The sequence below is a fragment of the Perognathus longimembris genome, chromosome 3 (genome assembly GCF_023159225.1).
Source record: "Perognathus longimembris pacificus isolate PPM17 chromosome 3, ASM2315922v1, whole genome shotgun sequence".
Taxonomy (NCBI): Eukaryota; Metazoa; Chordata; class Mammalia; order Rodentia; family Heteromyidae; genus Perognathus; species Perognathus longimembris.
In genome coordinates, this window is record NC_063163.1 from 6879266 (window position 1) to 6893122 (window position 13857).

Below are 13857 nucleotides of genomic sequence, written 5' to 3' on the forward strand. Positions count from 1 at the left end.
GATGACTTGACTCTGAATGATTATGTTTTTCTCCCCCTGTGTGCACTTCCAGTATCACTAGGCTGTTTTTATATGGATTTACCTTAGATTTATCGAAAATTGTATTTGGCTAATATCACTTGAGTATCTTCCTTTCTCATTTAGATCTGAATTGGATTCTACTATCCTTTGGTGAACAATGTTAATGGTTTATTTACGAGATCGGTCCACGTTTTATTCTAGTCTTGCTGTTGTATCTATTTTCAGGTAGACCAAGTAGGTCTAGCACATAGTCGCTTCTGAAATTTTTATCTTTACTGCTTGTACATAATAATACACAGATGTGATGTATTTTATCCCCCAAAGGAAGAGATAATAATGCTTTTTCCGAGTACCTGCTTCTAGATTTTTGTATTGTGGTGAAATTCTTGTGCTATTACGGTTAAGTTCCGGCCTGTTATGCTTTCATTTCTTTTGACTGTTCTTCCTAATACATCTTTCAAAAATGGGTGGCAACAAAGCCAAAGAGACCAAATTCCTGGCCTGATATTTCAGGTTTGCTCTTGGCAAAAGCATAAAGGCTTCTAATTATCATTGATTTCGTGTTTTAATAGTAGCCAATAGCATCACCGGTGCCCCAGGGTTCCCTTGGGAGCTGAGGGCCAGGACGGCGACCTGGCTGATTCCACATCACACGAGCAAGAAATCATGGATACTTTGAGTGTTCAGGAAGGCAGTGGAGAGCTAAGTGTAGGTTTCTTGAAATCAACTAATGGAAAGAAAGTGAATTTCCAAGGTGCTCTTTGGATGTGAAATCACTGCTCCTTAAAGGGAGAAGGGATAATTCAAAGGCAGACAGGCCTCTGGCAGGATTTCTTTGCTGTCTCCCCTCCCAGTCTACCTGGAAAGTGCCCAGCCCAGAAGACAGGAGCTATTTCCCTTGGCAGATGGGTCTGTGTCTTTGGAATGTTTCTACTTTAATACCAAGCGTTGCTGCCAACATCAGCATCAACACTTCTTTGCCATCCGTGAAGACGATGGCTAAAGATTTCACCTCTCCTCATCTACCAGCATTTTCTATTCATCATGTGAAAGCTTAGGAATTTTGTAAAGTTTACAGAAATATGTTTCAACTAACAATTTTTATTACTTATCAAAATTTTACCATAGGAAAATAGATATCAGCAAACATATGGGTTTTTTTTTCAATATGATCTTTAATTTTTACTGTAACATTTTAGAGCTAGGACAGTGACCATTTAAGTTCTGGTCAAAATTAAAATGCAAACTGAGAAATGTAAGGCTCATAAGTATGTCTTGCAGTGTCTATAGTAAGATATTTGCTGATGGGCACTGGTGGCTCATGCCTATAGTTCTAGCTACTCAGGAAGCTAAGCTCCAAGGGTCATTGATGAGAGCCAGCCGGGGAAGGAGAAGGCTCAAGATTCTTATCTCCAATGAACACCAAAACTCCAGAAGTGAAGGTGTGTCACACCGACAGTGCAACAGCCCAGAGAGAACAGAGCCAAGGCAGAGCTGAGGCCCTTACTTCAAGCCCCAGTGTGGCACAAAAAGAAAATAGTAATAATCTCCTTAGGGTTTGTTCTATGTTGTAGAGTATCAGAATTTAAACGTCTTATTTTGCTTTGCCTGGCTTTGTCCTCAGGCTGCGTGAGCACTGCTTATGAGTTGGACATGTGGACCTGATATTTCAAAAAATAATTCCAGTTCTAAGATTACATCGGAACCTACCACAAGGTTACATCATGGGGGAAACCCTCCACAAAATGCTTCTGGAAGTTCATTTTAGCAAATGGGAAGAAGAGTTTTGGGAAATGACAAACATCATTCATGAAGAATTAATCCACTAGAACAAATTATTCATTAACATAATTACCAAGGTGACTTCATTCCCAATAGTGTAATTCTAGCTGATGTATCTCTCAGTAAACCTCTGCAGTTTAAGATGGGCTATTTATGCTCATGTCAGTCTGTTGACATTCCCCCTTTTCTGAAAATAGTTACATTGAGCCTTGGTGACAAAGTTTTATTTTGTTAAAACCAAATGTCTACCTGAAGAATACACTTCTCTCACTTTGGTTTCTTCAAATTGACTTCTGACAAAAAGGTTTACTTTATGATAACTACTGCTGGGTAAAATTAATTCTTGCCACAGGTCTTCCTGTCAGGATTTGTGTTTGAGTTCCTATGAAGACGTAAGTGTTGTGGTGGCAGGAGCTGGTTGGTGGGGAAAAAAATAAATAAAACAAAACTCAAGAGTGAATCTCACCCCTAGCTTAAGTTTTTTTTTTTAATTCTGTGGTTAAAATCTGTCAGAGATATTACAATTGACAGTGGGCAGATTATCGGAGGGTAAGGGAAACAGTTCACCAAAACAAAAAAGAATTAAAATATTGAGTTTTATCCCCAGCCAGTGGCCTCAAGCTACAATTTAATTAAAGAAGCAGCCTCACAGGGCTGACTTCCTTCCTGCTAGGTAGGCTTCCTTATGGAATTTGCACCTTTGGGTCTGAAGCTATTTAGCACATTCGTATTCTGTGCTCCACCTCATGGACCAGAAAGAACTAGATTCACATTTAGTCCATTTGCTCATGAAAATATTGGATGCCTCACCTTGAGCCCAAAGCAAAACCTGCAAAACTTGCAAAAACAAAAGAGGTATATGTGGTTTTACTTTGAATAAAGGTAAATAAAGTACTATAGGCAGGCACCCGTGGCTCACATCTATAATCCTAGCTACTCAGAAAGGCTGAGATCTGAGGATCATGGTTCGAAGGCATCCAGGGCAAGAAACTCTGTGAGACTCTTATCTCCAATAATCTACTCAGAAAAGGCCAGAAATGGTGCTGTGTCTCAAGTGGTAGAGCACTAGCCTTGAGCACAGAGAGGCTCCAGGATAGCGCCCAGGCCCCAAGTTCAAGGCCCAGGACTGGCCAAAAAGAGAAAAAAGTGCTACAATTGTGTTGGGAAAGATTCTGTGCTACTTAGTACCTTGACGCTCTCCCTGAGGTTTCCACGTTCAAAACTAGCAGTCTACCACTTGAGCCACAACTCCACTTACGACTTTCTAGCAAGTAAGAACAGTCTCACCGACTTTCATAATTGGTCTGCCTTTGAACCACAATCCTCAGATCTCAGCTTCCTGAGTAGCTAGAAGGACAGGAATGAGCCCACGGCCCCGGCTGGAATGGATTGTTTTTAGAGCAGGTATCTGGTAAGTGCGTGTGTCTGAACAGCATGTGATCGTTTCCCTTTGTTGAGTGTTTCTGGGTGGCTGGCACGGAAGTGAGCACTCAGGAGAGCTCACACTCAAAAGATGACATGAGCCACACTGCCCAAGTGAACCGGGGGCTCTCTGAAGGTCCTGGGGGACTCTCACTGGGCTGGGAATAGGGGTATTAAGGCCCAGAGGACATCAAAGAGGAGGAGTCTGCTGCAAGGCAGAGGGGAGGCTTCACAGACTTGGCCAGAACCACTCAGTGGCCAAGCTTCTCAAGCGAGTCACACACTTGACATGCAGCCATTTAAATGGTGCCCAGCCAATGGGAAATTGGGGCCGGAGGGTTTTTCTCACCCCTATTTTTGCGAAGTCAGAAGCAAGGAAGAGATGAGGAAGGACTGCCATCTTTAGTTGCTTTTGCAACTACCAGAAGCAACATCCTCAAAGTCATTTTTGCGGGTGAGGTTCATAAGGATGGGAAACATTTCCGTTATTACCCAGCATTTATCTTCCTGCAGAGATTGTTTTTTGGGGGGGTTACATTTTCACAATTTTCTCCTCTCTTTGTATCCACAAACCCGCTCTTTGAGTTGCACTGTGGTTTCCAATTCTTTTCCCTTTTTCCCCTCTGTCAAAATAGGAAAAGTGGATAAAAGCTTCATGATGACATAGTTTGTGTTTATATTCTCCTTCATTCAGAAAAAAAAAAAAAAACTCTTCACTTGTAGATGTTATAATCGAAAATCTGGACAAAGGGAGGGAGGATAATTTTCATTGTTCCTCTCTGATTTAATCTTTTATTGACAATTTTCATATTTTAGCCAAATGCTCAAATTGTAAAGCTATTAAACTTTATTGCTTGTTCATAATGGATTTGGGCATCTGCTTTTCTGTTTTCAGTCAATAAATAGAAGAAAATAAGGGACATAAATTATTTGTTTTATGTTGAAATTGTTGTTCAGATTCAGTCCACAAAAGCAAAAGTGCCAAACATTTTCAGTGCATGTATGTCATTAGCAGGAACAGGACCTTCTGTCTTCTGTTTTCGTTTTATTCTTTATAAGAGCTGTTCCTCTCTAAATTCTGTTTTAAAAGCCATCTTCTTACATGACTTCCCTGATATACTATGCATTTAGCTTAGTCTTTCAGAAAAGAAGTAACTTTATTTAAATTCGGAGTACAAAGGGAATATAACCTTTTTTATTTTTTCAGTCCTGGGGCTTGAACTCAGGACCTGGGAGCTGTCCCTGAGCTTTGTAGTTAAAGCCTAGCACTCTACCACTTGAGCCACAGCGCCACTTCTGGTTTTTTGGTGGTTAACTGGAGTTAAGAGTCTCATGGACTTTCCTGCCCGGTTTGGCTTTGAACCACACTCCTCAGATCTGTAAGCCACTGTCGCCTGGTTCAATAATCCCTTCCTAAAGCCTTGCTCTCAATCACGAGAAAATATAAAGAAAATGTGTCAAAAATTGAGTCGAAACCATGTAATATGATAAATTCAGTTTGTTGTTCTATTACAATTCCATCACAATTGTCTTGACTAACCGATGCTCTTCACTTTCCTTTGCTGAGAAACTTGACCAGCAATATCTGCCTTCATCCCCAATTCTGATTACCTACCAAATAAGACTGAGATTTGCCCAGCTAAACATGCTTTGCAAATACCACTGGTTACAGAAATGGTTTAGCAACATAGAGATATGGTTCTTAACATGAGAGGCAGTGTGCCTCCAATCCTAATTTGTGTACGAACACTCAAAAGTTGACCTCATGGAAATAGAGAACAACCTGGGAAGGACCAGAGGGATGAACAGGGGACAGGGGACTAATCAAGCAGTAGCAGACGTCTCGTGCTCTGTTGTACACTCAAATAGCTGTAGTTGAACACAATTAATTCTCTTTCAAAATAGCCTTGAGGGAAAATTTTGAGTGATAACCATCTGAGGTGATGGATATGCCAATTACTGTGATCTAATTATCACAACATATTTTATACATGTACTGGGATGTCATACTGCACCCCATAAATTCATGTAATTACTAATGTATCAATTCAAATGAAAATACATTTAGGAAAACACAAGAAAGGAGTCAGCACATATAGAAATTATAGTCTAGGTATTAAGAACAGGAGCATACATTAATGCATCATAGGCAATCACTGAGTAAAGCTCCATTTTCCTGTTTGTCTCAACTTTTCTTTCAAGTCTCTTCATTTTCATTGCCTCTTTTTGCAGTGGCTTTCTGCATGCATCCTTGTGTTGGTTCTGCTCTGCTGTTTTCTGCATGTTTGTCCTTCTTCTATGCACAGGCCCAGCGACAGAGAGGTCCACACCTAGCATAGCAACATCCTTCTCGGTCTGAGTATTAGGCCCTCTGCAGTCCCACTGAAGCCTTCTGTGAGGTCAGCATCTATGCGGGCAGATGTTGGTTTCTATTCTGCAGTAATTGAAGACCTTTATGGCAGCAAGATTTCTTCAGGCCATACGTTTGACAGATTTATATATAACAACATAAATCACATTTGCTTTACCAGCAACTTTGTTTTGACAGTGCATTTTCATTTGCAGGTTTCTCATAAAATGTTCGTAATATTGAATAATTTTTTTTCTGCTTTATAATAATACTGGGGATACCTGAAATGCCAAAGGCATGACAATATGCCAAGACTTAACAGAAGTTGTCATTTAATCATGTGAGTTCTGTGCATAAAGGATGTCAGCAGGGAAGATGCCCTTTCAGTTAGCAGTGTAGAAAATTCCAGAACATCATTCCAGAATGATTGCATTAAACCTGCTTCTCCTAGTCATCATTGCACAACCTGGTTACCCAATTTTCCTGTGCCTTAGTTTCCCCGTCTGTAAAATATCTCCTAATGTTCTAAAAATAAAACACGTCTTTTCCCTGGGTGACAGTTTAGGTTCCCTTTACCAGATGTCCAAAAATCTGGTCATATGTTTTAAACTTTCCAAAGAATTACTTTCCAATGAGACAATACTTACTCCTCTAAAATAGAAGTCTGTTGAGTTACCGCCTTTCGTCTATGTGCTCAGTATTTTTAGTAGTGGTGAATACGTTAGTCTCCCTGCGAGGAAGTGATTGTAAATAAAACTCAGTTTTTTTGATTTATTACATTTTGGTTAAAGCTCTGACAGTGGCTTTACATACTCAAAGAGTAATGTGGTGAGCTTACATGACATGCCTCCTTTTTAAATTATCTCTCTTCCCGTAATGGGTTTGAAAGTTCATCTCATTTTTCTCCATAGTAGATGCACAGATAACGATAGGGCAAAATTATATTATCATTACAGAAGTCCAAGTACCCTGTTTGAAGTCAAATACAAGAATAGGAGTATGAACAACTGTTCATGGGATTTTAATCTCTTTGAAGGTGCTCTTGTCCTTGAGAAAAGGAGCATGAATAAATACTGATGGTTTCTCTGAGAGGTGTCTTCCGATTTCAAAGGTGGGTCTGCTCTCCCCTCCCGATAGGCACCAGCATATTCACAGTCTACGAGGCGGCCTCCCAGGAAGGCTGGGTGTTCCTCATGTATCGAGCCATCGACAGCTTCCCCCGCTGGCGTTCCTACTTCTATTTCATCACTCTGATTTTCTTCCTCGCCTGGCTTGTTAAGGTACTGGAAACCATTGGCCTTACACCAAGCTTAGATCTTGCACAGTTCTGCCGTTCTTTTCGTCTGCTGATTGCTTTCCTCTGCTTCCTCATTGCCGATGTTTGCTAAGTGTGGTTTGTCGTTCTCTTTCAGAATGTGTTTATTGCTGTCATCATTGAGACATTTGCAGAAATCAGAGTCCAGTTTCAACAAATGTGGGGATCTAGAAGCAGCACCACCTCCACGGCTACCACGCAGGTACGGTACCTGACAGTGGATGCCACAACCCACTCACAGATGCACAGTTCCCCTTGTGTTCTCCGAGGCCACGTGAGGGGGACTCTGTTGTGAATGGAATGCTGCCAGGGAACGCTGAAAACCCAGATGCAGGTGTTCAAACCCAGAACAACTCAGTGGCACCATGAGATCACATGCAATTTTTCAGCAGCTCCATGGGGGAGCTTTTACTATGCACGTTTGATTTGATTCCGATACCACAATTCTCGAAGGGGCTTGAAGAGCAAATAAAGCACTGTGAGCTTCCTCCTTTTTATGCACATTTAGTCATGTACTGAGAAGCTAGTTCATTTTTCTTATCTACAGGATTAGGAATTTGGGAATGGAAAAATGCATTTCAACCAACTATGGGGAAAAAAAACCCTTGACCAGGGTCATGCCTGTGACTATTGAGGAAGTGTTCTCAAAAACTCCCAGAAAATGGGAGTTGATACAATTTGGCCAAAAGTAGCTTTGAAGTTCCTTGCACAGAACTGGAGAGCAACTGAATCCACAGGTCTTGGTTTTTACCATGGTATTGTGTACACGTTTGGTTGGTTGGCAGTTAGGAACAGCAGGGACAGGTTAAGGTATCTTTTGTATAAATCCTTACGAGAGAAATCTAAAGTAAAATAACCTAATATCTTATAAGTGTTATTTTGATATCAGTTTGGAAACGTAATTGAAGTTTCTGCATACTTGTAAGGATCTGTTGTGACAAAGGCTTCTGTGGAAAGGTCTAAGTACAGAATTTTACTTTGGAAGGCTTTAAGTTGAAATTTTATTGATGATATATTTAGATGCCATTAAATATATTCAACACATAACATATTTAGGAAAGGCCTTGCGATATTGTAGCATCTTGATGAGTCTTTGGAAGTCTGAACTGTTCACCCGATTCATTATGGATTAAGTAGTATTGTCATTCAGTTTTGACAAGCAACATTTCAAACTTCCAAGCGCAGTTTTTTTAATGCTCTGTAGGTTTTATAACAAATACGACATAGGGTCCCCATCAAGGAATCAAGCCTCCAACTCTCATCTCTACAGACAGCTGTGAGGGTCCATTCTGAGGTGCCCAGCACTTGAGGAGTCTATTTTCAGTTACTGACATGGAGACCTAATTGTGACCTCGGCATTTACACAGGCAGTACTCCCGAGAGACGACCTACAATGTCTCTAAAACCCTATTTTCTTTATTAAGTAACTCTGATGGATGGAATCACAGCTGGAAGGGGAACGTTTGGGCGCACACTTCATCTGCTAGCCGTTTTAATAGGAAATGAAATGTGAAGAGTTTGAACAAAGTTGTACAAAATTATTTTGAAGCAAAATTGCACTTAATCAGGGAGGCATAAAGTCGGCAATTCAGAGGGAATGTGTCTACATGTTCAGCAGAGGTAATCACACAGAGAATTGTGAAAAACCTTCATTAAGAAAAATGCTGTGGCTCAGAACCCAGTTGCTAAGCAACTGAAGCTCCTGCAGACAGCCTCCTGGTGAAACACCATTTAGGCACCCTAGCAACAGGCCCCAAGCCCCGCCTACCCCTAATAACCACTTCCAAGAGGTCCCAGATGCGTTTTTTATGTATATGGAAAGGAGAGATAGCATTTGCTGTGATTCTGTTACATTTGTTAGATCTAACCAGAGTCTGTGAACAAGGACTTTGTCATAAGCATTCTGAAGCACTAAACCACAACTTCCTAATTCCAAGAACACTGGCCCTAAGGAGATAAAATAATGATGGTCATTCTGTTGCAAATCACAGTTTTCTAGACAGGAAGAACATTTTTGCTTTTCTCTGGGAATGTGGACAATCCATAGTTTGATATGTTTTATCACCAAAGGGTCCTTTAGCTGTCTCTGTAGATTTCCTATGTTAATCGTACATAGGAGACACACACACACACACACACACACACACACACACATTATGAAAATTATAAGGACACAGAATAAGCAATTCACTAGGCAGTGGCTCTGACATGGATCATTCAGCGGCAAAAAAGAATTAGTGAGGAGAATTTTATCTTTCAAATATGAAAACAGCTGGGGGCCAGTGGCTCACACAGCTATTCCTAGCTACTCGAGAGACTGAGATTTGGGGATTGCAGTTCAAAGGTAGCCCAGACAGAAAAGTCCATGAGACTTTTATCTCCAATTAACCCACAGAAAGCTGGAAATGGGGCTGTGACTCAAATGGTAGAGTGCTAGCTTTGAGAAAATAGCTCAGGGACATTGCCCGACCTCTGAGTTCAAGTCCCAGGATCAGCACAAAAATAAATGAATAAATAAATAATATATCAGAGCAACATTTTTCAGTTGAGTGATCACTTACCAAATGCCTCTGAATCACCTCACAGAAACAAATTATAGAAAAAAATTAACCTAAACATCTTATGGAGACCGTAACTCAATGTGTGACAGCAGAATGGTAAATGGTAAATGGATAGATGGCACGGAACACATTTCAATCAATAAGTTCCTAACTTTCATAGACAAGTCAGGCTCCAGTGAGATCCTATTGGATATTTGGTAAACAAATACTGTTTGTATAATGAGAGCAATATCTTCTGGATCGGTTCTGTTCATTGAGCATTCTCACAGGATTGTTCTCTGGATTATTTACCCCTCGTTAACACAGAAGACCTTCAGGGGTAGAGCTGAAGATGCTTTGGAATTCTACCAGCTCTGCCCTTGAATCAGCACTCTGAGGATATGCCTAAAGCAGCTTTTGTATAGAGAATGTGCAGTGCTCCGTGGAAAGACAGAAAGGCATAGACGAAAAGATGTATGAGCAAAAATGGAAAAAAATGTCTCTACCAACAATGAGGAAACAATGCACAAATTAACGTTCAAAGACAGTACTTTAGGAAAATAATTTGTTTATGGTGTCCCGAGGCCCTTGGCTTCCACATGAATATACATCATTAAAGTATGTAAGAAAGCAATTAATAAACATGATTCCAAAGAGGGCTGGGGCCATAGTGACCTCCGTCCAGAAAGAAAACATAGGAAGAGAACAAGGTATTCACCAGAGGAACCAGAAATGACAATTTCATTTAAATTAAGTGTATTATACAATAATGAAATCAAATCAGTGTCAACTCTTGCTATTTTGTATAACAACTATTACCTATTTCTTAAATCACTCATTTGGAAAGAGCCCAAGGAGTAGATCACAAGAATTTCAAAATAAATTTTAGAGTTTCTTTACCTTATTAATGTATGTACATATGTATGTGTGCTTGTGTGAGTGTTGCATTTCTAAGTTTAATCAAGCATTTGACCTTTTCCCCTGTTCCCAAGATTCTTTCTTTTTTCACCTCCCAATAGATAAACTAACCATAAAGATATGTTCCCTATAGGAAACAAAACATTCTTAATGGTTTTACCAATGGAGTGACCCTTTATCAAACTCTAACAGTTATAAACTACAAGCTTAAGATAATTCTCAAGGCTGAAGTCACCATGGTTTTCGAATGATTACACTATGAGGAGGGTACTCATGGAAATCCATTATGAGTAATGGATAATGTTCTTCCCTTCCTAACATCTTATAATCCCAAACATAGATTGGCAGTGGCACTGAGCAGGGTGTAATGACAGCAAAAGCCATCTTGTTTAATTGTCATGGTAATATTGTAAAGTAGGTATCATTAGTGCTTCAGCATTAGAGATTAAAAGTTGACAGAAACTGAAAAGTTAATTTTCTTGCTCAACATTACATATGCATGTTGCCCAGATGCAAACACGCTCTCTTTTACCTGCTGTGCAGTCCTTTCTTTTCATGCATTCATTCCAGATGCCACTATTCTCTTGATGTCTTTGTTTTAGTCCTCTATGAACTTCTTCTTTTCCTTAAGAAAATAATAGTATTGTTGCCCAGAAGGGATAGAGATATTCTGATATATTGCTATTAGCATGTAAACAGGAACATCTCCTCTAGAAAACTATTTCACAATATATATATAAAAAGCCTTCACACACACACACACACACACACACACACACACACACACACACACACACACTTTGGCCAAGAGACTCCTATATTCTAGGAGCTTGTCCTAAGAATTTTGATAAGTAGTCAAAGACTGATATTTGAGGATGTTTATGGAAGTATTTTGTGTATTTAAAAAGTAGTTTGAAAATAGGAAGGGTGAGGCTGCAGTCAAAATATTCTTCCCATATCTAGTGAAACTAGAAAAGTTGAGGGGAAGGGTGGGGGGGGAGATGGAAGAGAATGATGAAAGGGGTCACATTGATCAAGATGCATTATACTTATAAAGTGACAGGTGACTTGTTGAGTGGTCCCTTTGTACAACTACTTGAAGGTCATAAAATACACTAATTTTTTTGTAATTATAGTATTGTCATGGGATGTAAATTATGAAAATGGGATAAATGCAGACCATTACAATAATGATGAATATGCACATGTAAGTGTGTGTGTGTGTGTGTGTGTGTGTGTGCTGATACTGTAGCTGGAAGGCAGTGCCTGGGTACTCTCCTTAGCTTTTCTGCTTAAGGCTTGAGCTACAACTCCACTCCTTGCTTTTGTTAGTTAATTAGAGATAAATCTCTTGGATTTATTTCTCTGCCTGCATTGGCTTTAAACTGTGATCCTCAGATCTCAGCCTCTTGAGTAGCTAGGCTTGTAAGTCTGAGCCACTGGATTCCAGCTAGAATTGAATTTTTATGGACATGAGAATATTTTTATTGACATCACAATATATTAGTACAGAAAAAAGATCTCATAAGAGGTGTGTGTGTATGTACAGTATGTGCTTATATAAAATACTTAGGAGTTTAAACTGTTTATGGAGGTTGTCTCTAGAGAGAATACATGGTTTTACATCTCATTTACATTTCCTAAGTGTTTACTAGAATACATTTTCAGTGATGTAACAGGAAGGAGAGGGTTACATCATGGAAACAGGAAATCACTGAGCTTTCTTGCTAAGGACAAATGTCCTCACCTCTGCAAAAGACAGGTGTTCAAAATAAACAGTGTAGGCAAGATAAGCATGTGGTCTCTGTCGTGTGAAGTGGACGGAGGTCGTTTGAGGTTGGGATGGCATTCCATGTTGCCACAGAGCCAGCTTCCTTCCACCTTTCCACCCCACCTCGCCCAGCCTACTTTCCCAGGGCTGCCTTGTGGACTGAGATGCCTGCTGTAGCTGGTGTTACCGATTGTGGACGGCAGGAAGGAGAGGGGTTTTACTTCTATCTGACAGGCTAATAAAGAGTTACATGGTCAAAGCAAGCTCCCAGGAAAGGACAAGCATTGCCGGTCCCTCCCTCTTTGAAAGGCTTGGAGGTACTATTGAAAGGCAATGAAGAGCAGAGGGACACTGCCAGCTCCCATGATGCCCCACTGGAGGACTTGAGTCTTTGGGATTCTTAGCTGTGGCCAACCGGCCAGGCTTCCACCTCAAAGACCTGCTGTTGTCTTTACCAATCTGAATGTGTTATAATTGAGCAAATGAAGAAAAACTGAGCATGCTTGCTTTACCTTTATTTCATACAAAGGAATGACCTTCTAAGAACTATTTTACTGACAATTAAATTGATTCATTTGATTTTTGTCTGCTGGAGAAAAAAATAATATAATGGAAAAACTAGTCTGCAACTCATTAAAGCAAATAAAAGCCCCGGGATTGCTTTGTATTGTAATAAGACAGTACAGGGAATATCAACAGAGGGTTCCTGGCTGACAGGTTTGGTTTTGTCTTTAGTCCTTAAAAGGAGACTCCCAGAATTCTGACAGGGACTTTGTAAGTCACATTGTGCAGGTTTGCACTCCCACCCACATCTGTATTCTCAGGATGAGCCCATTGACAAAGGATGTGATTGATTCTACCACCAAGAATAGCTTTTAAATTTCACGTTAAAGAAAAAGTGCGTCCTGGAAAGGAACAGCATTTATGGTGGTATTGAGTTTCTTAATTTTGCTATTTGTCAAACAATAGTTGGACCTGTGAGTCGTGGTTCCTGTCTATTACTATCCCATGTCATTCTATACAGGACATGTCTTTCTTCCTGCAAAGGATCCGCTACTTCTGGCTTAGAGTTTGAAATTAAGAGTATGGGTAATGTCTCTCGCATCATTCCACTCAGATTTCCGCCAGCAATTACCCATTTCCATGCAGACTAACATGGGAAGATCAATAAAGATGGTAAAGGAACTGTTTGTGTGTACACAAAAGAGAGCTGAGGCAGGAATAAAACAGGGAGCTTTGTACTTAGTATCTTTAACACACACACACACTCATGCACACACACATACCTAATGAACTAGCAAGAAAAATATATTACTTTGACAATAAATAAATAATTATAAGAAAAAGAAAAATATATTTATGGGAAAATACTAATCAATAGTAACCATCTCCCATTTATATGGATGAGTACTCTTTGTGATAACAGAGTATGCAATAGAAGAGTCACATAGATATCCACAGGAATGGATTCCAAATAAGTGGTTGTGGTAGCCTGAATTTTATCACATACACCTTCTAAGCCAAAGTAAACTCAGTTATTTCCTTCATAAATGTGTGTATGAAATTTCTGCTGAGCAATTTGTCTGTGGCCTAGTTAAAATAATTGCACCAAGTCAATTAAGTAGTATGGCAGTCTCCTATCATTAAAATAATGCCCGACTCCTTCCCATGGCACATACTTGCTCTGATAATTTTCCTGAGGATATTCTTTTAATTAGCTCAGTGAGAAATTCCCACT

The 13857-nt window shown here is 39.9% G+C and overlaps 1 protein-coding gene across 1 annotated transcript in view; it reads left to right on the top strand.

Annotated features, from left to right (window-relative positions):
• The window catches only part of Nalcn (sodium leak channel, non-selective), a 212017-nt gene that overhangs the window by 58325 nt on the left and 139835 nt on the right, over nt 1-13857 (top strand). Inside the window, exons 8-9 of the mRNA XM_048341128.1 lie at nt 6713-6855; nt 6988-7092. Coding sequence (XP_048197085.1) covers nt 6713-6855; nt 6988-7092 — 248 coding nt within the window. The remainder of the gene's footprint in view (nt 1-6712; nt 6856-6987; nt 7093-13857) is intronic.